Raw genomic sequence first — 26,007 nt, 5'->3', positions numbered from 1 at the left:
CCCTACGAGGCTTAGAAATATTAAATTCTTCAATTATCTCTTCATTATCGATAATATTAGCAAACTCTCTTTCAATGTGGAGAATCATGCAATCAGCAAAGAATTCATCACTATGGTGCTTGAAGTCTATTCTTAATAATTCTCATACATGAAAAAGTTCGTTAAGTTGTTCTTTGTAGAAGCAGGAAGAGTCAACACCAATTGAATCAATTTGTAAAGAAAATGGTAGTTTTAGAAGAAGCTCTCCGACTGTCATGCGGAATTGCATGACCACTATTTGTTTGCTTAAGTTATATTCTTTCTTTTATTAAGTTTGTGGCCATTCATAAATATGTTGGTTATAATTTTTTTTTTTTTCAGTTTTTAAAGTTTGAGTGGGCTTGTGCTGTGGGTTTTATATGGATTGGGTAAGAGTGTATACCAACACATGGAATGGATATCAATTACATAACTTATATATATGTTTTTTTTTAGTGAAATATTTTTGGATAGGCAGTAGCCTACCCTGCCCTGGCTTAAGATCCGCCCTTGGATTCAAAGTCTCGTTAGTGTAGTGTCGCCGTTGTACATAACGCTGCATTATATGCAAATTTGGTTAAATAAATTTTTACAAATAAGCTCATTTGTGAAAAGCTCAAAAATAAACTTCATAACAAAGTTTATGTGTTACACTTGGTGCATTATTGGTTGGTTTCGGAGTTTGCAGAAATTTGACACATAATTTACATGTTTTATAACACGTTTCCGACATTTTATTTATTTTTGTATCAATTTTGTCCACCGAAATCCACAGTGAAGATGGGGACATATAGACGTTGTGACCTTTGAGGTAAAGTCAAACAATTATTTTGGAGAGTTCTTATGCTAAGGACCATTGGTGGCCCATTGGCCCAATTACATTAAGGCCCATCATAACTATATGTCCATGCCTTATATACAAGAAACACTTACATGCAGTGGCGGACTTGTGTAGGTGTAAGGAGGTGCACCTGCACCTCCGATCGTTGGAAAACTCCATAAAAGCAGCTGAAGTTGCATTTCTGCTCATGCACGGAAGCTGTTTGATGGAATGTGCAAGTGAATTGCGCTATTGAGCTGCTGCGCTGTGACCTCTTTTTTTTTTATAATTTTTTTTTTGAAAAAAAGTCTGGCCAAAACGACGTCGTTTTGGAAGGCGCTGCATTATAAAAAATTAATAAATAATAAAAAAAAGATTTAAAAAAGGGGAAACTATTGGGCCATTCGTGAGCTTCTAAAGGGCTTTTATAATTCCTACCTAATTAGGTTTTAATTGGAATTTATCTTTATTCAATTGGGTTTTGAGAATACTTTATTTAAGGGGGATTGAGAATTCTCTTTATACAAAACCAATTTAAAACCCTTATTTTGTTTAAATTATAAAGATATTTAGTTGTCTTTTTTTTTCTTTTCTTTTTTATGTGCTTTTAGCTTTTAAGAATTGCACCTCAGCTGAAAAATTCATGGGTCATTGCTTACATGAAACGAGGATAACATTATTTTATCATTCCCAACCAATCACGTTATGCCATGCGTGATCACTTTTCCATGTGTCAGTGTAATTGGCCTTAAATAGTAAAAAAGTGATATCCCCGTTTCATGCAAGCTTTTCTATGCATATACACCTAAGCAAGCTTGAGGTGTTATTGTTATCTTCAAGTCCATAAGGTGACACGTGTTCTCTAATCTTCCTGGGCCATCATCATCAATCCATACTCAAACACCATAAACCCAAATGGAGATTTGAGTCAAAATCACTCTTCAATAGCCCGAAGAGGCCATCATCATCAATCCATACTCAAAATGATACAACTAAAAAATGAACTAATTCAATATTCAACACCAAAATAAGTGATGTCTAAGTTACAAATTCAAGATTCAACATATTCAATATCCATCAACATTTTCAATATTCAATATCTATTAACATATTCAATATCTAAATCCTAATCAACATATTCAATATCCAAATCAACCAAATCAATATTTATCCATCAACATATTCATCAAATCCAAATGGTTAAAACTCATGCATTATGGCTTACAATAAAAAAGAGTTAAACTTATGCCTTATGGCATACAAAAATACAAACACAATCCAAACATAAATGACAAAAGCGTTTGAGAAATTGAGAATGAAAAAATTTATATTTCAATAGAGTTTGGAGTATCAAAATCTTGATACGCACCAAAATAAGTTATCCAAACCAGTATAGTGCGGTTAGGTTTTGTATTTGTTTAAGATGCTAAGGAAGACTATGTTATTGTACCACATCACAAATAGAGGTAAGGTCACTAATACAAGTAGGTCATTTTATTAGAGGGCTGATACATAATGTGATATAATAATATGATCTTCATAGCATTTTCCTTAGGTCATATGACCAAACCCAACTATTGAAGTCAAAAGAATACTACTCGTACGCTAAGAGAACATAGAGACGGCCTAAAAAAATTTAATCCAAAACATCGGAGCAAAAAAAATAAACGTTTTACCCTCCATCAATTTGGACCCAAATTTTTTATTTTGAGTTTTAGATTGGAGATTGACACTAATAGTACGACAACTTACAAACCTAATATTTTGAGAAGGCCATTGTCCTACATTTTCTTAACAATACAGTTGTTTGAGCTCAAATCACAAGTCTCCTTCAGTCTACTTCACCATATACAGCCTGATCATTTGAGTTGATTGTAACACGCTTCACTACACATGCATCCATGTTGATTGTACCCCAAACTTGCCCACATATAGTCATTTATGCCCATCCATATTGCACGTCCTCCTCTCCCAACCTTCACCATCCAACAGATGCCATAATAAACTAGAAAATTATTGCCGACCACAGAAGAACAGAAGCAAAAGGAAAACTGATAAAGTAATAATTTGGCTGGTAATTGCATTAAGAAAATGAAAACACACTCAATCAAGATGCCATTTTGCACATGGGTTTCCACTTGCCAAAAGGATATACAAGATCTGATGAATTAAAAGATTTCCCAAAACCCTCTTGAATTTTGATTGATTATGTAAGGGGCATTGTTTGATTATGATGTTTTTCTATTGTTCCCACGAGCTACAAATTTAAAAAGAAAAACAAATAATGGGTCTGATTTTATTTTATTTTATTTCCTTTTTATATAAGCGATATATTGGAGAGGAGGGATTCGAACAGGATGTCAGATGCATGAGTTTGGTCAAATCCATAAAACGAATGAAGGGTAATTTGGTCTTTTTGTCTATAGTCATGACCTTAGGTATAAGCGTAACTGCTTAAATCCATATGATGGATGAAGGGTAATTTAGTCTTTTTATACTGCAGTCACCTTCTGCGAAGGTCCATCCAAATTCTCTAAATACCAAAACATGAACCGTTTCCACCGCAGCCATGTGGCTTTGCATGCTAAGATTCAAAGCTGGTTTGGGATCATATATCATATAGTTTTATATATGAGTCACCCTCAAACCGACATCGTATAAGCAAATTCATTTGCCAAACACATGGATTTTGAATTGCTTGTCTAGAGACTAGAGCCTCCCCCGGAAGATTGTGCCTGAAATCCCAAGTTAAGGATCGGAATTTTCTAAATCTTTGAGTGATTTCAGGCAAAAATATTATTAACATTCTTAATTAATAGTACGTGTCAGTAGTTTACTTTAACCAAGAAATTCCTAAATTCTTTGAGCTATGGAATTAATATTGCCAGAACAACATCTGTGGTTACACTCAACAAGAAGTTTATTATTATTATCATTAACTTTTTATGTGGATAAGTGTTCATTTCTCACATGATTGGTTAAAAATTAGATCGAATTTTGGCCAAAAAATGTGTTTGAACCTAGGTTTTATTTGAACGTTGCTACTGTTTTATAAATACGTAATGCGATTTGATTCGTTATTATTATTACATCAAAAAAAAATTCGTAAACTATCTTAATTTTAACTCATTTCATCACGCTCTCCTATTAGTTGAGAAAGAAAATTTCATCGGTGACTTATATTGGGATACTCTTGGATTTAGATTTTTCCAACCAATCTTCCCTTTTTTTTTTTGGCTTTCTAAATTAATCTGATCCCAACCAATCAATCACAAATAATCGTAACACCTACTAATAAGTAGAGAACTATAAAAATTTTGTGCCTGTCTGGTTTGATGCTTGTCTGTTTGTGCAAGATTGCCCTAGCCGGTAGGTTTTCTTTGGACCAAATAAAACAAGAGTTTCGTAATATAAAGATTTTGAGTTTCGAGGAAGGTGATGCTTAGCTAAGGATTATATTATATAGTTCCAAAATTTCCAACAATGGCATTCATGTGGTTTAGTCCAACGTCAGTGGCACTCTCACAACACCAAGCAGTATATAAACCACTGCTCACTCCCTTCTGATCTCAAACCCAATTAACCTCCGAACCCTCTCTCCCTCTCTCCCTCTCTCTCACACACACAAAAAAAACTCTCTCTCTAATTCTCTGACTCTCTCTCTGGCTCCGAGCCACCATGTATAACAAGCTCAGCACCCTGCTGTTAGTTCTCTTGTGTGCAGCTAATTGCCACACAACCTTATCACTCGACACAGATGGTAAGCTCTCGTAATTCTAGCTACGGTTTTTGATCACCTATTATTATAGACGGTTCCGATCATTGAAGTGTAGTTAGTTTTTAGAAAGGTGCTCTCATTTTTTCCGTAAATGAGATCATCCTGGAAAATATATGTGTTTTTGAAATTGGTAACCTCAAACACGTACAAATATCATGTAGCAGCCTCATCGATCTACTTGATATTGTAGTTTTTTCTTTTTGGTGTTTGTTTTGTTTCGTAGTTTCTTAGAGCTCATACGTAGAGGTGGCTGCCATAAATATTGAAGATCGGCTGTTTTTAATTGATCTTGGTCTCTGTAACAAATTCAGATCCTCTTCAGCTCCATGAGAGGTTGTTTTCATTAATATATTTCTTACTAGTCTGGTCTGGTCCTATAATAATATACTTCTGCTTTTGTATGAAAATGTCATTGCTCAAGAAAAAGTCTTTGTGGGGGCATATGCATATTTCTCTCCCATACATTTCCGGCTATTTTAACTCAAAATTTTTGCCAATTCAGTTATTATACTTGCATTTCACTTTTAAATATTGAAAAATGTTCTAATTTCAAATATTTTATCTACTTTAGCGAGAAAAAAGTACGAATTTGTAGCTCAAATAGTTAAAAGTATGTACCTGCACTCGAGATTATTAGGTTTAATTATCCCTCCTTCAATATCGGTTTGTATAAAATAAGAAGACTTGCCATATCTTTTTTGCACATGAAAATCTAGCTGGCGGTGCTATCGTTCTTCATCGTATTCTGAAGCTATATTTAATTCATTGATGACCAAAATACCCTTCCACAAACCTGTTATATGCTCGAAAGGTTGACATACATGTCACACAGTTTATTGCATGTGTTTGGTATTTTGCATGATCACATCGAGTATAGATTCTTGGCTATTTTTTAGGATTTTGCCCATCATACAATCTCATCGCTTAGCCTATCTAGTATTTAAAGCTTAAAGACTTTTTTTTATTGTCAAGAGCTATAGTATTTAAATTTGCATTTAGTTCATGTGCTTAGTTCAGATCCGCTACTCGAGAGTAGAACTTATCTGATACGTATATATCCTTATACATTTTATATAAGGACTCGTTTGAAAATGATTTCGGATAGAGCAATAATCACTTTTTCATATAATCACTTTAAATGGGAGGTACTTCTCCACTAAATGATTCTGAAGGGCCAAAACCACTCCCAAACGAGCCCTAACACTCTCTAATTTTGGGCACTAGACAATTGCTAGATAAGGATTTTGTCCCCACAGGACATTGACAGATTTGATCAACACCCAAATATGTGGACCACCTTAATTTGATAAATTATTTATCATTAAGCTCATCACCATGTGACAACCAAATCTTTTATAGCTGTGCTGCTACATGTGCCATATATATTATTGTCTATCACTTTCTATCATAAGAGCTTCACTTGAATATGAATACATTTACTAATCTCTTAGAGTTGGAATTTATTTTGGGCCAACCTATAATATATATATATATATATATATTTTACTTTTATATATCCTCAAGTGGGTATTTTGAAATAATAAAATACTAATTTAAGGTGCAATGAGTTTCATACACACCGTATTTTTACGAGAAATAAAACCAACTATGTAACTAACAAATATAGTTTTAGATTATTTTTTTTAGTGTTGGCCAAATAGGTGATGGTATTGCACATTGCCCAATGACCATATCACAACTTATTTTAATTTGATTGGGTGTAGAAACTAGTAGAAAGCAAGCTAAAATGAGCTGGCTAAATGCCAATAATAATATCTTTGTGATGGTATATTATTGGCAGTGTCAAAAAGTCCAAAAACCCAGTAACATGTCAAATTTTGTCACCTAACTCAAGCTAGAAGGGGATTGTGTAAGCCATGTTATGGATCTGGCTGAATTATGAGATACATAAGTCCCTTGCCTCGCATCTATTAATTGGTACATGTAGCTAGCCCATAACCCATGTATCTCTTTAGTCATCACATCACATGGTCGGTCAACACAACACATGATGATCACGTGGCATCAATTATTTTATTTTAATTTTATAATACTATCGATATTAGAGATGGAAAAATTCGAATATAGGATTCTCAGGTGCATGACATCAATTAACTTTATAAACCGAATGCATACATATGAACAGTTACCCTATTTATTTCAGGCTTATTACCGAACGGCAACTTCGAGTACGGCCCAAAGAAATCAGACCTCAAAGGCACAGTAGTGACCCAGCCTAATGCCATTCCCAACTGGGAAGTCTCAGGCTACGTTGAGTACATAAAATCAGGGCAAAAACAAGGTGACATGTTGCTGGTTGTGCCTGAGGGTGGCTTTGCAGTGAGGCTCGGCAAAGAGGCCTCGATCAAGCAGAAGATCAAGGTCACAAAAGGCAGGTTTTACTCTGTCACATTCAGTGCAGCTCGAACGTGTGGACAGGAGGAGACATTGAACCTCTCAATCAACCCCAACCTTGAGAAGAATGACTGGGGGATCTTCCCCATCCAGACCATGTACAGCAGCAATGGATGGGATTCTTATGCATGGGGTTTTAATGCAGACTCTGATGAGCTTGAGTTTAGGATCCATAACCCAGGTGCGGAGGATGATGATGCAGCTTGTGGCCCTCTTATTGATTCTGTTGCTTTGAAGATCTTGGCTCCTCCTAAACGCACTAGAGGTAAGAAAATATAATCACATATTTCTCATATTTCTTTTGATTTATTATGACCCACTTTGTTTATTTTTCCTTTCGCAGCCAACTTGTTGAAAAATGGCGACTTTGAAGAAGGGCCCTATGTGTTCCCCAATACATCGTGGGGGGTCCTAATCCCACCCCACATAGAAGACGACCACAGCCCACTACCAGGCTGGATAATCGAATCGCTCAAGGCCGTCAAGTACATTGACTCAAATCACTTCGCCGTCCCGGAGGGCCAAAGAGCCATCGAGCTCGTCGCCGGCAAAGAAAGCGCCTTAGCCCAAGTCGTCTTCACCAAGCCCGGCCGCCTCTACGCCCTCACATTCTCCGTCGGAGACTCCAAAAACGCCTGCGAAGGGTCGCTGGTCGTGGAGGCGTTTGCCGGCAAAGACACTCTCAAGGTCCCGTACGAGTCCATGGGCAAAGGTGGGTTCAAGCGCGCGAGGCTCTTGTTCACTGCCGTGGAGACGCACACCAGGGTCATGTTCCTCAGCTCCTTTTACACCATGTCAGCTGACCACTCTGGGTCTCTGTGTGGTCCGGTGATCGATGACGTGAAGTTGCTCAGCGTTCGCAGACGAAGTGTTTGATGAAATGCCTGAGAGGGGAATTTACGTGGTTGCTTTTGGTTTGTTAGTGATTAAATTATATATGTTGCAGGGGGTTTTTGGTTTTTTTTATTACTTTTTGTAGCGGAGGTAGTTTAATACGAGTTTGGTTATATGAGTTTTTATTAGGGGTGATTAAATTATGAATACGAAAATTTTGCGCCGAACCAATGTGGGAAACCAATATCTCGGTTACCTCGTTTTGGGTTGGTGAAAAGCTTGAAAACATTTAGACTCTAAATTCATTCAAACTCAAACATTTATTCAAAACCTGCTTGAAATTCCTTCACCATTCACATCATGGTCACGTCCATTTTCAAATAAACCATATGCATCATTCACCATTCACGTGTAATAGCGGTTTTTAAAATTAGGTAGATGTTTAATACGAGTTTGGTTATATGAGTTTTTATCTATATATGTATGTACCCATCCTTTTTATCAAATGAAACGATCGAGGTTCTCGAACTGGCAAACTTGTTTTAAAAAAAAAAACTAATGTGATATTAGTTCATGTTACTGTTCTAACCCTCAAACTCATTAATCTGAACATGCAATATACTCTTCAACCATTTAAATATGTTCAAACTACCATTCTCTTAAACTAATATGACATTAGTTATACGTCAAAATTTGGAGACCTAAATACGACAATATCATTTCTCTATTTGCCGGAGAATAACTATAAGCTATTAATGTATTGCGATATTCATTTGCAACACGCATCGATTAACACTTGCATTGCTCACGAGTGATTGACTATGAGCTGTTAATGCATTATATAAAATTATTATTAAGTGATTGTAAACTATTAATACATTGTGAGACCTACTTGCATTAATGACACACAACCACTCAGGCAGGAGTTGACTAACACTTGCACGGCTCAAATTCTGGAAATTACATATTTAATTAATAGTTCATGATAATATGTATCATATTTTACAAATTTTACATTAGCTCTTTCACTTATTTTAATAATATTTAAATGTTTCTGTGTATAATAATAATATACTTTGTAGTAGTTTAATATTTAGTAAGTCCGTTCTTACACATTTTTTGAACAAGTAACGTAGATATCTACTCCTCCAAGTAAAGGATTAGTTTGGATGTTATAAATTTCGTTTTGATCTTTAGCCACTACTATCAAACCAATGATGGGATAGAAGCTTGGTTCCATTCAGATAAAATCTGATTTTGCTAGCCTTTATCTTGTTTGCCATCTCACATCTCCTGCATGCATGCAAAATTTAATGATTAAGTTTAAAGAGTTAGTGATCAACTTTGATCACACTATAGATAGACGTCCACTTTACTTGGAGCACACTAGACCTAGTTTCTTGTAGGTGGCAACATTTCCTTCATAATCAAATGGTAGTAAGACATCGTTTGCAAGTAAACAATATTAAAAGTTAATATCAATTGGATATTTAAGCCAATTCATACGATAAAGTTCTATATGAAATATTTACTTAATTATTTTAATGTTATTCACATTTTAGTTATGAATTTTTAGATCCTATAATTAAACGTTCTTAGTCCGAGTTTACATTAAACTTTGAGTTGAGGTGAGAGAAGTTGGTATTACAGACTATATTGACCAGCATAAGCTATTTTCTTATAGCTGGTATATTCATAGAATTTTCCTTGATTTATTATTTCATGAATTGCTGAAAACGAAAAAAAGTTCATTAAAATTTAAGATCTAAATAAATTAAATAATTCAAAATGCCTCTTCAAATTAACGGGTTTTTGACTCCCCGAAATATTAGTTTTTATTATTTATTGTTTCATAAAATTATTAGAGTTGAAATTACTAAAAGAATGAACAACGTGGCACCCTGTGGACCAGTCTCGCTTTTTAACAAGACCTACGTGGCGCCTTGTTGACCGTTATAATGTGTGGCGAAGCACATCCTTCTAAAATACGCATCATGCGCAAATCGTAGATTAGCTTATCAAATGCCCACATTTCTTCCTTAACCTACACTCACCGGGCGTGTTTGCCAGACACCCCTCGCTTCCTTCCAATCAACCATTAAAGCGCGCGAACCATACAGACGATTTAAACCCCCTCTCTCGTCTCTCTCTTTCTATCGTCTCTCAGTATCCAAACCCGACAATGTCATCGGGTTCGGGTTCTCTCATGTGGTTCCGGAAGGGCCTGAGGATCCACGACAACCCTGCTCTCGAGTACGCCTCCAAAGGCTCCAATTTTCTCTACCCGGTGTTCGTGATCGACCCGCATTACATGAAGCCCGACCCGGAAGCATTCTCACCCGGGTCATCCAAAGCCGGTCTGAACCGGATTCAGTTTCTGCTCGAGAGCCTTAGGGATTTGGATTTGAACCTCAAGAGGCTCGGGTCCAGATTGTTGGTGCTCAAAGGCGAGCCCAGCGAGGTACTCATTCGTTGCCTGAAGGAGGTAAATTAACTCTCCCTCTCTTTTCTTGTAGTCTCATAATTCTTTACATTTTTCAGCTTTTTAATTTTGGGTTTTTGGTTTGGAGCAGTGGGATGTGAAAAAGCTCTGCTTTGAGTATGATACAGAACCATATTATCAAGCTTTAGATGTTAAAGTCAAGGTATGCAGCTTTAGAGTCTTGTAATTGGTAATGATTTTTTGATGCCCATGTAAAGTTAGGTTTGAAAAGCTTGAACCTTTAACAAAAATGGTGAGCTTACTTAATTTGAGCATATAATTACGTGCTAAAATCTTAATGGGTTACTTTAAGGTACTGTTAACTAAAGATGTGCTAAAAGGAAGAGGTTTGGTTTTGTTTGTTTTGACAGAGCTATGCCTCTACGGCTGGCATTGAGATTTACAGTCCTGTAAGTCACACACTCTTCAATCCCGCAGATATTATACGGAAGGTAAGTTTATGAAGTAGTTTGTTATTGTTTTATGATTGAGATATTTGTTACATGCTTGTGTGATGAATTTGAGTTTTGTTTTCCCCTGTTCTCTACTACTGATTATTGTTTATGTTACTGGATGTCAAAAAAGAATGGGGGAAAGCCACCTTTGAGTTATCAATCATTTCTGAAGCTTGCTGGAGAGCCCTCATGGGCGTCGTCCCCACTTTCCATTACACTTTCTTCACTTCCTCCGGTTGGGAATACTGGAAATTGCAATATTTCAGAAGTTCCAACGGTCGAAGAACTTGGCTATGAAGAGACTCAACAGGTTTGGAGGAACGTTTTCTGCATTGTTACTTGTTGTTAGTACTCTTTTTATTGTATTTATAACAAAACACTTTTATGCAGGATGAATTGTCTCCTTTTAGAGGTGGTGAAACAGAAGCCTTGAAGAGGTTAAGAGAATCAATTGAAAACAAGGTGCAAGGCAGAATTATGTATTGAAGTTTTATTAGGCTCTACACCTGTGATATTGCTGCCTCTTGCTATCATGAACCAACATTCTCCCCTTTGATCTTGATAATTTTACCTGGTTCATGGCTGCCTATTACTCATGTGATTTTGTTGTAAATTACATTGGTCTGTGCCTCAGTTTCAACTCATTAGCATGCAATGTTGGTGTTTAAGTCTTTCAGTTCTTTCATTGGTGTTGTAGGAGTGGGTGGCCAAATTCGAAAAACCTAAGGGTGATCCATCTGCGTTTCTGAAGCCAGCAACAACTGTTTTATCACCTTATTTGAAAGTGGGTTTATTTAAAAGAAATTTTGGCTGTATTTTTTCTCTGCTTGTTTCATTGTGTTCACCATTTTTTTGGTCACTTTGGTAGTTTGGTTGTCTCTCTTCCAGATACTTCTACATATGCCTTAAAGATTTATATAAAAATGTCAAAACGCATACAGTACCTCCGGTATCTCTTGCTGGACAGGTCAGTCAGCCTCAACCAGTTATATTGTATCTTGGAGAATTCTTCATTCTAGATGTAGCAATTTGAAAGATTGTCTCAACCTGTTTAGTTGTTATGGAGGGACTTTTTCTACACGGTGGCATTTGGCACTCCTAGTTTTGATCGGATGAGGGGAAACAAAATATGCAAGCAGGTAAACTCATGGCGTAAGTTGGCATTCTATTAGCTTCCAGAAATTCACTTATCCTTTTCTATATTGTTGAGAAATTGTTTTTACCGTATATTAGGATACTGTCTTTAGGCAACTGATATTTATACATGAAAGTGCATGAGAGAGAATGCCAAATCTAGAAGATAGGGTATCTATCAGAAGCACTGTAGTTTATTTTTTTTGCATGTGTGTCAGCGACAAATCTTTAATATTTCTTGTTAGTAGTTAAAATAACTGCAGTTTTCAGCAGTAACGTTTATCACATATCGTGAGAGTTGATAAAAAATGAAGATAAACTTGATCTTTATTGAAACTGATGTAGATGGCGCATCTGTTAGCTACCATATATGTAATAAACCTTTGTTGACTGAAAATTCTTGTAGATACCTTGGAATGATGATGATGAACTGCTGGTGGCTTGGAGGGAGGCTAGAACAGGATTCCCTTGGATTGATGCCATCATGACCCAGGTTAGGTCTGTGGCATGATATCATCCTTCTACTACTTGGATATGGTTATTTAATTTCATGCTGCTCCAATCAAGCCAGGCACTTTATATTCAATATCATCTTCACTCTAGCATTCTATTTGAAGCCCATACATGTTATCTGTTGTAGCTCCGCAAGTGGGGTTGGATGCACCATCTAGCACGACACTGTGTTGCATGTTTTTTAACTCGTGGTGATCTGGTAAGGATTTCACTACTCTTCCGTACCAGCAACTTTTTTTTTCAGTTTCCTAATATTGTTCTTTCCTAAAGCTAATTATTTCTGCTGATAGTTTGTTCACTGGGAAAAGGGCGTGATGTTTTTGAGAGGCTTCTAATTGATTCAGATTGGGCAATTAATAATGGAAACTGGCTATGGCTATCGTGCTCATCATTTTTCTACCAGGTCTGAAGCTTCTACCACTAGTCATTTGTTAGTTCTCATAGATTTGCATATCAGTGGCATCTCAGCCTCAAAGCCACAAATGGGTTCTTCCAATTTGGCACTTGATTGATATATGATTGGCAATCCCTGTTGACTTCACCACGTGGATCTATAACAATACGCTAATCATGATGATTTTTGTTTATTTGGATAAATGAGTTGGGATTCTTATGACTAGCTTTCTTCTTAACATTAAATGTGAATGATTTTTGGGTTTAATTTATATATAAATGTTTATAAGGGCATAAATTATGGTTTACAATTTGGTCTTTCTTACAGCTAATGAAGTAGGTTTCTTTATGTGATCTGGGTGCTCAGATTCATGATATTCGAATCTGAATATTTATGCTTTTGCATTGACGTTAAGTGACCCCTTGATGAAGATTTTTATATTTGAATGATTTCCATTCTAAACAGTATAACCGTATCTACTCCCCAATCTCGTTTGGAAAGAAGTACGACCCAAATGGTGATTACATTAGACATTTTCTCCCTGTACTTAGAGGTAGGCTTATGTTCCCCTCATTTCTATCATGTTCTTTGTGCTGGGTTCACTCTCTTGCATGAAATGTATAACCAAATTTGGTTTAGCAGATATGCCAAAGGAGTACATTTATGAGCCATGGACGGCTCCTCTAAGCATTCAAAACAAGGCAAAGTGCATAATTGGAAGAGATTATCCAAAGCCAGGTCAGTTCTGTCTGTATTAGTTAATCTTCTGTTATGCATTATGATCAGTGCTTAAACTAGAGGTCAATATGACAGGTTATGTCTGAACTATGGACTCCTGGAACATGTCTGTCTTACTCTGTTATGCAGAGTAATGTGTCTGTACATGCTTTTGTGCATTTCTGTATATGCGTATGTGTACAATGCTCTACTACAGTTCAATTAGTCCTGTATTTTTTCCTTTCTGGGAACGAATGTGGAGTGAGTAGTATTCTGCGATGTTTGGGGGATGTAAGGTGAAATTTTGGGCTTGGGAACCGACCAATGATGCAATGTCGTGCTGCAACTCTTGCTGAGATTTTGTTCTTATGGTTGTGGGGTGATATTAGAGGCCTAATAAGTGGAAGACAGTGCTGAGCTCTGAAGTTTGAATCAGTTTAGAAACAGAGTCTCTAGTTGACTGGATTAATTATGCCATTGTAATACTTTGTTTACTTACTTTCCACCCATTCCATTTCAGTGGTTGCCCACGATTCTGCAAGCAAGGATTGCAGGAGGAGAATGGCTGAAGCATATGCATTGAACCAGAAGATGAGTGGCATGGTGAGCGCAGAAGATCTAAGAAACTTGAGGAGGAAACTGGAGGAAGACCAAAAGCCAGAGGTCGAAAATAAACGGCAAAGAAAGCTAATTGGCTGATGGCTAACTCCAAAGCTCTTCTGTTTTGCTTGGCAGTTCTGGGACCGATGGACGGCGGTGAGTCGATGGCACAATGAGTCGCACAAGTAGAGCCATCTAATTGTAGAACATCAACTGAATGTAGTTGTTGACAGCCAGGGTCATGCTTAATCAAGAATGATTAATGATTATTTGGTGCTAGCCTTCTAAACTTGGTGTCTCTTTCAATGACCCCAGCAGCATCATGTGGCCTATGCTTTGTAATTCTGCATTGCCGCATTGCAGCCTTCCTCTATCATCAACTCTGTTGTTATTTTAGACATATATTGTACATAGCTGCTTGTGCTCCATTAATTATTGACTGAATATTTTTCTGATATTGCAAACTCAAAGTGCAGCTGAAACATATTCTCTCCTTGAAATTAGTTTGATGCTCAGGACTTTTTTCTTTTTGCCAAGTAGTTTGATGCAGATTGAACTTTTGTGTTTTTCCTTTGGTACGTTACGGGATCAAACTCTTTGATCTATCCTTATCATACCCCATTTTTCCATTCTGGATGCTCTAACTTCAATGATTTAATTCTCATTTTCTCTTATTGAAAATGGCATCCCATTTTGTGATCCACAATCAGGAAGTTGATATGTGACTACAAATTTTCTCATTATTGTATGTTCAGCCGAAAAAGGACCAGAGATCAAACCCTATAAAATTCCTTAAACTGGTCGTTTTATTGACCGGTTGATTTAATCCAGCTTTTTATTTATAAATATCATAGTACCACCACTTCATTACAACTATAGTCAATGTCATTGGTAATCAATGCGTGATACGACAGCCAATTTCAATCGTTCATGTATTATTATATTTTATGAAATGCATTGCATCAATATTTGACAACCATTATGGGCATGTATCGTTATATTTCATGAAACGCATTACATCAACATATGACAATCACTTACGAGGACGTTGCGCTCCAACTGCATGTTAGTGGGATTTGAAATCCGCAATTATTATTAAGAGACCCAAACAATGGTCCAAATACGTAGTAAAAAGAAAAAGAAACGAAGGTAATTGCCATCTAAAATTGGCAAATTTCAGCACGTGCGTACCCACCTGCCAGTGCCAGTGCCAAGTGCGAGGTGAAATCCCTACCCGCATTGGCCCCATCATCGCCACCCTCTCCTCCAGACAAACCCGAGCCCTCTTTGACTCCCCAACCCAAAATCCCACACAGCCTCCCACCATTTTCCCATCCCTAAACTAATTTCCCATTTCCATTTTCTCGAGAAACAGACAGAAAAAAGAAGAAGAAATCAAGAGATCTCATCTCTTCATCTCCAACAACAAAGGGGCGGTCTGACATCAGAACACACTCAGCTCAGAAAAAGGAAAGAGAATATCAAACCATGTGGCGGCGACTGCTCTCTTCATCTCAGCTCAAGGCCCTAACCCTAGCCGCCAACAGCGCCTCGGCTCCATGCCGATCGGCCACGGTACCTGCCCGCTGTCTCCTCCACAAGCCCCTTCCTCTCCTTCCTTGCTACTTCAGCACCATCTCCGATGCTGGTACTCTCTTCCTTCTCCTCGCAAACGCTATTCCTCTCTCAGATCTTTTTCCGATAAGCGTGATTTCTATTTTTGTGTTTTGTCTTAGCAAAACCTGGTGTGAAGAAGGTTGAGGAGGTAATGCCCATTGCCACTGGCCACGAGCGAGAGGAGCTTGAAGCTGAACTTGAGGTAACGCTTTTTCTATTTTTTGAAATACATATTATACCCTGTGATTGACTGATGAGAAAATGTGGGAAATGAAAATGAGATAGGTAGGAACTTTGTTATCGGTTATTGTAGCTCAGTTGAATTCTAATTGACAATCTATACTCACTTTCCAGTGTCATTTCAGCAACGAATATGTGATCATTTATTTTATTTGGGCATTTTCTTGTTCTTTTTCCTCAGGGAAGGGATGTTCTGGAAATCAACCATCCTGTTGGTCCTTTTGGCACAAAGGTCAGTGTGATCTGATTTATTACTCATGCATAGTGGTTTCAAAAGTTGTTTGTTTTCTCAATTTGTGTAGCCTTCTGCTATGTAATCTGAGGGTTAGCTAGAAATATATCATGTGGAAGCTTTTATTTTTCAATGAAATTCCTGTAAGATTTAGGAATTTCTTTTTGGGTTCTATGACGTTTATAGAGTTGTTGTTTGTATATTGGTTGTGTTTGACACTTCCTTCAAATGTACAATGTACTGAAAACTGGAACAAAAAATACCATGGGATTTCAAAGTAGCACAATCTAATTAAACCATTTCACCCAATTGAGCATTCTAGCATATTTTCTGACTAGCAAGTCATGAAACTGCAAGATAGAGAGGCTAGATGCTACTTTGGGAAAAGGAAGGTACTTTAATTTTATGAAAATTAATTTAATACTTGGTGTTTTTAATTTAAGCATACTCTTTTATTAGAAAAAAAAAAATAGAGAAGCATATTTGTTAGTGTTAATTTTCATGATTTGTATTGGAATTGTCTCTACATATTAATTTATTTACTTTTGTAAATAACAAAACATTGTCATGTACAATGTACATAGCTGTGGGTTGAATTAAGGAGATAATTTGAAAAGTTAAAAACTGGAACCACAGAGCATTAAATATGGCAGTGGCTTAAATGGACCAATAGAGTTTCGGTTCAAAGTTCAAAATCTACAATTTAAAGCATTTTTTTAGATAAGTACAAGGAAAGAAGTCATTTTACTTCAATTCCAGTTTTAGAGCTGAATCTGAACAAGATGAGGTTGGACCGGACTGGCTGGTCTAGCCTGGTTTGGGGAACCATGCAAATGAGTGTTCTAGGATTTTGTTATCTGGATGTAGGTAGTTGTTTGCAAAATATCTTCATGCAAAGAAGAGTGTTGTAATTATAAGATAAGTTAGGACACCAACATGGGTTTAGTTGGAATGGTCAGGCCCATGGTTTGCTCCCATGTGGTCTGAGGTTCAAAGCCCTCAAATATACCTGTGTAGCTATGTGTTAGTGTTTCCTGTCTCCTGAAGATTGTGGGGTTCAGCGTGAGGCCCCAGTTTCAGAGCTGTGTCTGCGAAGCGGATTGGTAGATTTCTGGGTATCCCAAAAAAAAAAGTTGGGTTGTATTGTGCAATGAGTTTTTTCAAACTTGTTTGGGATGCACGAAATCCTGACAACCTTTGAATACCAGAAGAAATGATTGTTTGGCTTTGATGTGCTGTTTTACAGGTTGCGGTTTTATTAAAGCATGTGCGACCCTTTTATGCTCTATTGATTGTTTGGTTTTGAGTGGTTCTGTTGTCTATTATCTTGACCTTTGTTTTGGTATTGATGCAACTTTTTCCATTTGTGATATGAAGTGTGAGAATTGTTACACCAGTTGCTATTATGTTGGTTTTGCTGGCTTGGTTCCTTAGCCATTTGTCTAGTTCTATGGTGAGAAATTGAGAATTGTTCTAGTCTGAAGAAAAATGGAAAAAAAATAATAATCTGGTTTTGGTTCTTGGTAGATGGAAACTGAAATAAATCAAATTGCATCCCTATCTTTAGATTGGTAATTGTGATGTTCTTAACCTACTTTCAGTGAGGGAGAAGGATGAATTTGCTTTTGGTTTTTACCAATGCCCCTAATGATTTCATGTGTATGCTTGCTCCTAATTTTGTTATAAACGAAAAAAGAAACAAATGAAATTCTTATGTATGTATTTTTGGCCTTTAGGAAGCACCTGCAGTTATCAAGTCCTATTACGACAGGAGAATAGTTGGATGCCCTGGTGGTGAAGGCGGTGGGTACTTCTTATCTTCTCCTTCTCTTTTTCTTTGTGCATGTAGATGTATGCTTGTTCACTGATTCATGTGTAGAAATTTCATCTAAATTAAATTGATATCAGTTTTGGCTTCTTTTTGTTGGTATTTTAATTGCAGAGGATGAGCATGATGTTGTGTGGTTTTGGCTGACCAAAGACGAGCCGCATGAATGTCCAGTCTGCTCACAGTACTTTGTGGTAAGTGGAGGCTTAATTTGATGCGATGATTTATTACGGCTCCCTGATCTGGACTAGATGGAAGTGAATCCATATCAAGATATGGAATTTTATGTCTATTTGGATTAAGATCCAATGGGATGTGGATTTACATGATGACACATGCATGTGCAAGATGGGTCTGGGGACTGGAATTCCATGTACAGCTGATGTCATGGAGATGGTAGCCCTAGATACAGAAGAGTTGTCGAGCCCAGTGCCCTCCTTAAGTTGAACCTCATAGGCTCATATCTACCATGGTTGGCATAACTGGAGTAGTATTTTGGTCCATGACCTTCATGCAACACAGGTTGCAGACGAAATGCTTCCAGTCATATCCTATTGGAGTTCAGACTTGAGATATATTTATTTATATGATCTTAAAATGTTGGATCATAATGCTTTATATCATTTTGCATTGTACGTGCCCATTTGCTTTCAGCTGTGCAGAATTGACCTAATCTATTTCATTTGATTCTTAACAGCTTGAAGTGGTAGGACCTGGTGGATCTCCAGACCACAGTGATGACCATGACCATGACCATCACTGATTTGCAGCCTGAAACTATTCCATGGAATAAATTCAGGGGAGGTGGAGAGACAATATCCAGTATACGCTGCAACCTTAACTTTCAAAATTGGAAGCCTTTTGTTTTTGTTTGGTTGATTGGCCTTAGTTTCTTTTTCTTTTTTGGTGTTGTTGCTTTTGCAACATCTGAGATAGATTCTCTGTGATAATTTAGACACAGGTTGGGTACCTTTTGGAACACTAAGGATCTTGTAAGGATGTCCTTCTATGCATTGCCAAATAATGGATGGGTACTGCCTGTTGATTCTTTTCCCTCGGGAATGGTAGAACCGTCTGTGCATTTTATTTCAACTTAAGCATCACCTCTCCACTTGTTCATCGTGGTCGTATGACTACCGCTCATACCTCGCATCTTCCATAATCAATGCTGTATGCAGCGGCAAATCTTTGTTTGTGTTTTTGTTTTCCTTTTTCTGTTATAAAATTTTTATTTACCCCCAAAAAACCCCCAAGAAGAAAATTATGTGTAAAGAGCGTTCTCATTGGCTCGGGAGCTTCTACAATGAATTTTGATGAGGGGGTTCAATCTAACTATCCAATCATTAAAAAAGTTGAAATCCAATATTTTCTCTTTTTCGTTGGATAGTGGGATTGAGCTCCACCCACAACCCCATTATTATGGCATTTCTGTTCTCATTGACCTAGATTAGCGCTAGAGGCTGAGGCCTGGGCCTGTTGGTTCTTTCGCTCAACCTGGCAAGTCATTTGAGGCTTTGATTTCAGGTGTAAATGCTAACCAGGGGAACACATGGTTTTGTAAATGATTAGCCAGAAAACAAGCTGGGCTGTGTGACAACGAAGCCCATCTGCCAGCTTCAACCCAAATCGCCTTTTTCCTTTTGGGTTTTTGCTGAAGTTGAAGTAGCCAACAGTGAGACTAAAGTGATTTTTTTGTTTGTTTGGAGATTTATTATTATACTCAATATATAGGCTAAATTATAAAAGAACTTTATATGAAATTGACTTCAGAAACACACCCAAAGTCCATTTTCAACATAACAAAGAAGGCTTCTAACTTCTTATAAATTACAAAACTGCCATCGATTTCTTAAAACCAGTCCACCCCCAAAACCTCATAAAAAAACTCAGAACACTTAATAGGGTATCAAAGTAATTTAATAATCAAAACTAAATTCAATATGGCTAGCTATTATTTTTTTGAATTTGTTTTATAAAAATTAAATGATGTAGAGTTAATCTATATCATTAGGGCTAAGAATAGGTATATGACTAAATATTTCTTTTTTTATTTATATCCCTATCAGTTGCATAGCCAGACTTCTAGAGGAGGAGGGGCCTTGAAGCGTGAAGGAAAGGGGAAACATAATTTTCCTAGGAGAAAAAGAGACATTATCCTGGTCCTTAGGTGGCTCTGTCCTTTTTTTGTTTTTTGTTTTTTTTGGTCGGAATCAAGTTTCAATAATATAGAAAGCTAAAGCCAATTACATGATATAGCGACCCAAAAGCAGGCAACATAAAAAGACACAAAGCCCTCTACAATCATAAACAGGGCGTAAAGCCTACTATTATTGGCATAAGTTTTTGAAATGCAGGCTTCATTCAAAAAATCATAAACTTAATCATATTTTAGTCTAAATTTGATATTAAACTCACTTAATTCCAATATTTTCACATCAAACCAAATTCATAAAATACTCAATAAAGTCACACAACTTAATAAGATTTTCCACAAAATAATAAAACAAAGTATTATTTTGAGGTTATTCATAATTAGACCATAATACGTTTTAAGAAATAATTTAAAAAATAATAAGTATCAAAAATATATTTTTTAAAGGATGGTATAAATAAATATGTAAATGTTTGGTGATGTGTTCAAGAAAAACATGATTATATTTGGTGGTAGTAGTACGATTATGTTTCGTGATATGATTATGTTTAGTGATATGATATATTGTTCATCTTATTTATATATATATATATATATATATATAATTGTTGTATTAATAATTGACACAAATTAATGTGCTAATCATCCAATTATAAACTAGGAATGAGTAAAGAAAAGTAAATGAAATGAAACAAATTATATATGTGATTTAAGTGATATAATCCTAATCCTAAACTCTTATTTATACATAATTATATATAACAATTTTATTTATTTTACTTTCCAATCAAAGCCGGGCCAAATGATGAGGCCTATTCTACACACAAAGAAGTATTACCAAAGTTTGTTTAACTTCGCTTTTAACCTTAGATGGACCGACGATCGTGGTGCAAATAACCAAAAAAAAAATCTTGCACAGTACTGAAGTGACTTGTTAATGTAATGTTACGAATCCACTCAAATTATAACATGTGTAGAATAATTAACACCAAACATTAACACAACATAATTTTAGTTCATTTGTAACACTATATAATTTTGTACAAGATAATTACTTAACAATGCTAATACAAGACAAAAATAGGAGAAAACTTTTCGAAATGAAGGAACGATGGAATGCGAATAAAAAAGGGATTGATTCAAAGGCCTCACATCACAATCTTACCAATAATGATTAAAGAATCAAATTAGCATTTATTCTGCTCAGAAAAATGACTCAACGGAGTGACAAATGCATGACAAAAAAAATTTGGACGTACGCAAACCAACATTCTTTCATTTTTGACAGCGATATATATGATTTGAAGATACTGCTTTTATTTTTTATTTATACATCTGAGAGGATCTGAATTATAATGAATTTTTCTGTGTGACGATTACACATTTATATATATATATATGGACAGGTAGTGTATATTATAAATTGTCAGAAGTAAAAAAAAGAAAAGAAAAAAGAAGCCATAATTAAGGACATCAAACATTGACTTAATTATGAGTAACTACCAAGGTAAAGCATTGCTGCCAAATGCAAAGGTCCAAAATGCAATCGCTGGTGAGGTATCAACAACATAATTGAGTATTGTAGCAACAACTGAACATGCCACCAAATTGTAACACAAGTCAAAGTGTTGGTGAGGGCGTTGTTAGGATCACTCTCTATTTTCGATAACTTGGAAACGAGGTATTTGAACTTGGGATATCTTCAAGTATTGAAAAGAAAAGTACTAACTAGACCAATAATCCACAAAAGAAAATACTTTTATTACCATGTAAGTAAGAGCTCGTACATTCCTGCCAATAACAGTGTGACATGCGTGTATAAGTTTTTTGTGTGTGTGCTTTTATGAATTATTTTTTTATATGTGTCAAATTGATTCGCAAGAAGGACGGCAAGCAATGTTCAGAAATCAAACCCTTAATGAGTGTTTGATGATGGCTCAGCCACCAAAACACTTGATAATCAAGTTTGTTTGAAGATTTAGTATTTCTTTTCTGGATAACACTCATCATTGTTGCTATAATAATGAGAAGAATATTACTGATCGTGTTGATTCTATGAATCAACTCATATTTTGAAAGCTATATATCATTGAGTGTGTTTTCTTCCTCGAAAGGGGATCTAAGATTTGCTATAATTTATTCATCAACTTGGTCTACTATTTTTGGGATCCACTTAAAAAACAGTGCTATATGGCAAAAGCATAAAATAAATAAATAAATAAATCCTAAAAAAATAAAATGTGAATCATGGAAATTTTACAGCATCATTTCAATTTGTACGTAAAAGTAACTTTAATTTATACATTAAAAATAAAAAGATGCTATCCATGGGTTGATTTGAGAAGTAAACATTTTTTTTGGATTGTAATATGGCTGGAAGATGACCCCATGGCCATAATGATCGAATTGGATTGTTTTGGATGTAAAGCACCTCTCTCCTACCTTTATTTTTGTTACATTAAAACCTTTCCGATCTCTATTGCACATCATATCTAACAAGCCTTTTATTCTTAGTTTTAAATATCAATTGAAGAGATGAAAGATTCGAATTTAGGATATTTTATAATATTCGAAAGCAAACAAAGCTAAATCAAGAGCTAATTGTTATCCTTTTTTCTTGTTATATTCATTACTTCACCAATATGAATGAATGAATTAGTCTAAGGGCTTTTTTCATCTAGCGACAAAAGTTAAGACTCGTATATTAGATGGTACGGACAGAAAAAAGAGGATAGATTTGCTCATCGCCAATTAAAGGCGACGAGCATCACCACTTCTAGCTGGTGTGCATTCTTGTTTGTTCCTCTCTTTTTTTCTTCGGTTTTGTACTGCCACTCAATAACAAGAAGTATCATTGCCCGTAAAACAAATTAGATTATAACTCAGAATCTCTTCTAACAAAGAAAAGAATAAATGTCCCTACTACAAATGGTTATCAACTTACCTAACAAACATATAAAAACAAGTATAGGTTGCTCTACTTTAAAGAAATGGTCTGGTTCACAATTCCTAAATGTCTAGTCAATAGAGGAGAACCTGCTTCTTGCCTATATATGCAATATAATTAATGCTTTGCACTTTATACATAACATGTATGTGTTCAAGTTCATTAAGAACCCTTCATGTCACCCTGTAGATTAGACTTTTGTATGTGCCTTCCAGCTTTGCCAAGGAAAGAAACAAACATAGTAACCTGTGAGCCGCATTGGTTTCTAAAAGTTCGAAAGTTGCAGCCTCCAAATTCTTCTTTTTCATTTTTATAAGTACAAGCGATAGTTTAACTTGGAGGGAGGGGGATTTTATATACAAGCACAAATGATGTCATGGGAGTTCGAACCTGAGACCTTTGGTCTGAAAATCAATACCTTTTTTCACTGAGCTAGACCCTATTAACACAGCGTCCAAATTTTATATACACATAGTTTACTCAAATACTTTGTACAAAATTAAAAAGTGTCAACTTAAACCATTGCCTCCTTTAATAAAAATCTACAAATGAAGTGAATTAATTAATCTCCAATAAGAGAGTAGTGCCAACAGCATATTGTTGTCTGTTTTAAACAAATCCCACAGTTAAGTATAAACCCATTTTCTAATTCATCACAATGATTCCTCTTCTATTGAGTGTGGGAAAAGGAGGGGGTTGACAATGTAAAAGGTGTGGTCCTAATAATGTATATTTTTTCCATAAAGGAGGGAAAACATGTCCAAATGCATGTTGACTTCTGAAAGAGATTAGATGCCATCATTTACTACAATTTGTCGTGTTAGTAGTATTTCCAAAGATGTTTTGTCAATCTCTTTGAGATATGAGACGTTCGCTGATAATTGAATAGTAGATGAATATGGCAATGATCATTTGGTTTACTAGTACTCAGTTTCTACGTTGTTGAAAGATGTCGAATTCAAATCTCATAAACGATAATTGTTGATCGATAAATAACAATAGTTAAAAACAAACTATTATTGGTACTTTAGAAAAGCCATCATACACTCCTACTAGTGTAACTTCGGACTATACTTTATAAGAGATGAGTGTAGGATAATATTTTTAGACTGCCAATAATAATTTTAGAAAAAATTGATGGGTGTAAATTTGATTCTGACATATACAATTATCAATAATTTCATGTCACTATTAGTTTAGGTAGGACCTAAATTGTTTTAGTTATTATTATAATCTATGGATGGAGTAATAGTATACGCACAAGTAAATTTCGACTCTCACTCCAACTCTTATATGGAGTGGGTTCTACATGAGTACATAATTTTATGAATCTGAAATCATCAGAGTTAAGATAAGAGTTAAAAAAAGAGTTGGTATATCTTGTGTATTGTAATCTCCATTACACCATAAAAGGAAAATAAAAATAATTAAAAAGGGGATGAGAGTCAAATTGGCAGAAAATTTTCCACAATGGTAAAGAAAGAAAAGATAAAAAAGAAGAGACCAAGTGGAAGGAACCTGGTTGCACACTACCATGTTGCATGAAGGCTGCATCTTATAGGTGTAGCCAAACATAGTGGTGCACAATGGGCCTTGATTGAACCCTAACCTATTGGCTATGGAGCCTCTTAGTAAATAATTGGTGCTGCTTCTTATCAAAATTTATCCCATTCAGAACAGTATTTATTCCTCTGCCACTTTTTTTGAGTGACATCCACAAAATAATTTGGATAATAGTTGTTTAAATAAAATAAAATAAAATAAAACTTGTGTAAATGGATGACAGCATTTGAAGTTAAAGTAGGACTAAAATATATTTTAATTCCAACTATATTGAACCTATTTTGTATCCCATATTAAAAGTAAGCATAAAAATTATTACAAAATACATTGAAATGATCTCAACTTTAGGAAAATCTTTGTATCACCATTTAGTCATGACTCAGGGAAAATGCTTCCTACCCCAAATTTTGCTCCAACTTTTGTGTACATTATTACATTAAAGAACTAACATGTTATAGATCCCAATAAGATGATGCCACCCATATATTAGTTGAGAACAACAAAAGTTAAGTGTAGCATTGTCTGTCAATTACTTATTAATGGATTTAGCAAATACTCAATTGGGTAAAGTCCCAAATTCAAAATTTGTTTGGTAATTGCTTCTTAACATCTGTTTCATGGTTAACCCTAGTTTTCCTACAAATGTTTATTTGTTAAGAGTTTTTTTATTTATTTATTTATGTAAACCCAATATTTGTGTTCACTCCGTATTCTAAGTACACCCTATATTCTAAGTACATTTCACTTTCTAATTAAAATTCTAATTATTTCTCAGAAAACACAACATGACCAAGCCACCATACCCCCACCGCATCTTCACCGCCCACCCGTTGCGCCACTATTGGAACATGTGATGAGATACATGTTGTTTATAAAATAAAAAAAAAAAAAAAAACTAATTATTTGGTTCACACTAAGATTGGATTAAAAAAAAAAATTTAAACACTGAGGTGACTCTTTATGTTTGGAATAAGTCGTAGAGATTCTTTGGGTTCTTTATGTAGTTTTTACTTCTCCTTTTGTGAGAGTTTTTCATCTCTCAGTTGCAAGAGTTTATGTATTTTTATGGCTTAATTTTTTCAAGGTTTATCTCTTTTTGATTATTTTGAGTTTGCAATCTTAGTTGGAATGTCTTTGCCAGATTTTCTTTGATTCTGCGTGATCGTTAGTGGAGGGGCATCAGATTGTCTTAATTTTGATGTTAGATCGTTATTATAATGGACCCTTTGTGGGTAGTGGCTTTTTTTGGTTGAATTATGAATACAAAT

At 35.6% G+C, this 26,007-nt stretch overlaps 3 protein-coding genes across 3 annotated transcripts; all 3 read left to right on the top strand.

The window, feature by feature from the left end:
- Positions 1 to 4,408: 4,408 nt before the first annotated feature.
- LOC103328032 (BIIDXI-like protein At5g11420) lies at positions 4,409 to 7,967 on the top strand. Its single transcript, XM_008230418.2, has 3 exons — positions 4,409 to 4,598; positions 6,781 to 7,296; positions 7,375 to 7,967. Exons 1-3 carry the CDS (start codon positions 4,517 to 4,519, stop codon positions 7,905 to 7,907), a joined length of 1,131 nt encoding a protein of 376 aa, XP_008228640.2. The 5' UTR covers positions 4,409 to 4,516; the 3' UTR covers positions 7,908 to 7,967.
- A 1,885-nt stretch (positions 7,968 to 9,852) lies between these two features.
- Positions 9,853 to 14,693, top strand: UVR3 (DNA photolyase family protein). The gene is given in 15 exon segments (XM_008230419.3): positions 9,853 to 10,350; positions 10,439 to 10,510; positions 10,719 to 10,799; positions 10,933 to 11,112; positions 11,193 to 11,264; positions 11,500 to 11,586; positions 11,671 to 11,769; positions 11,858 to 11,941; positions 12,343 to 12,429; positions 12,577 to 12,648; positions 12,740 to 12,749; positions 12,752 to 12,852; positions 13,309 to 13,396; positions 13,486 to 13,581; positions 14,081 to 14,693. Coding segments are annotated over 15 exon segments (1,611 nt in total). The 5' UTR covers positions 9,853 to 10,047; the 3' UTR covers positions 14,260 to 14,693.
- Positions 14,694 to 15,398: 705 nt separating this feature from the next.
- LOC103328034 (putative cytochrome c oxidase subunit 5b-like) lies at positions 15,399 to 19,147 on the top strand. Its single transcript, XM_008230420.3, has 6 exons — positions 15,399 to 15,808; positions 15,897 to 15,979; positions 16,199 to 16,249; positions 17,986 to 18,052; positions 18,192 to 18,271; positions 18,775 to 19,147. Exons 1-6 carry the CDS (start codon positions 15,649 to 15,651, stop codon positions 18,838 to 18,840), a joined length of 507 nt encoding a protein of 168 aa, XP_008228642.2. The 5' UTR covers positions 15,399 to 15,648; the 3' UTR covers positions 18,841 to 19,147.
- Positions 19,148 to 26,007: the final 6,860 nt, after the last annotated feature.

Source organism: Prunus mume, linkage group LG4, assembly GCF_029339155.1.
Source record: "Prunus mume cultivar Tortuosa linkage group LG4, ASM2933915v1, whole genome shotgun sequence".
NCBI classification, from domain to species: Eukaryota; Viridiplantae; Streptophyta; class Magnoliopsida; order Rosales; family Rosaceae; genus Prunus; species Prunus mume.
This window is presented reverse-complemented; position numbering and strand designations above follow the sequence as displayed.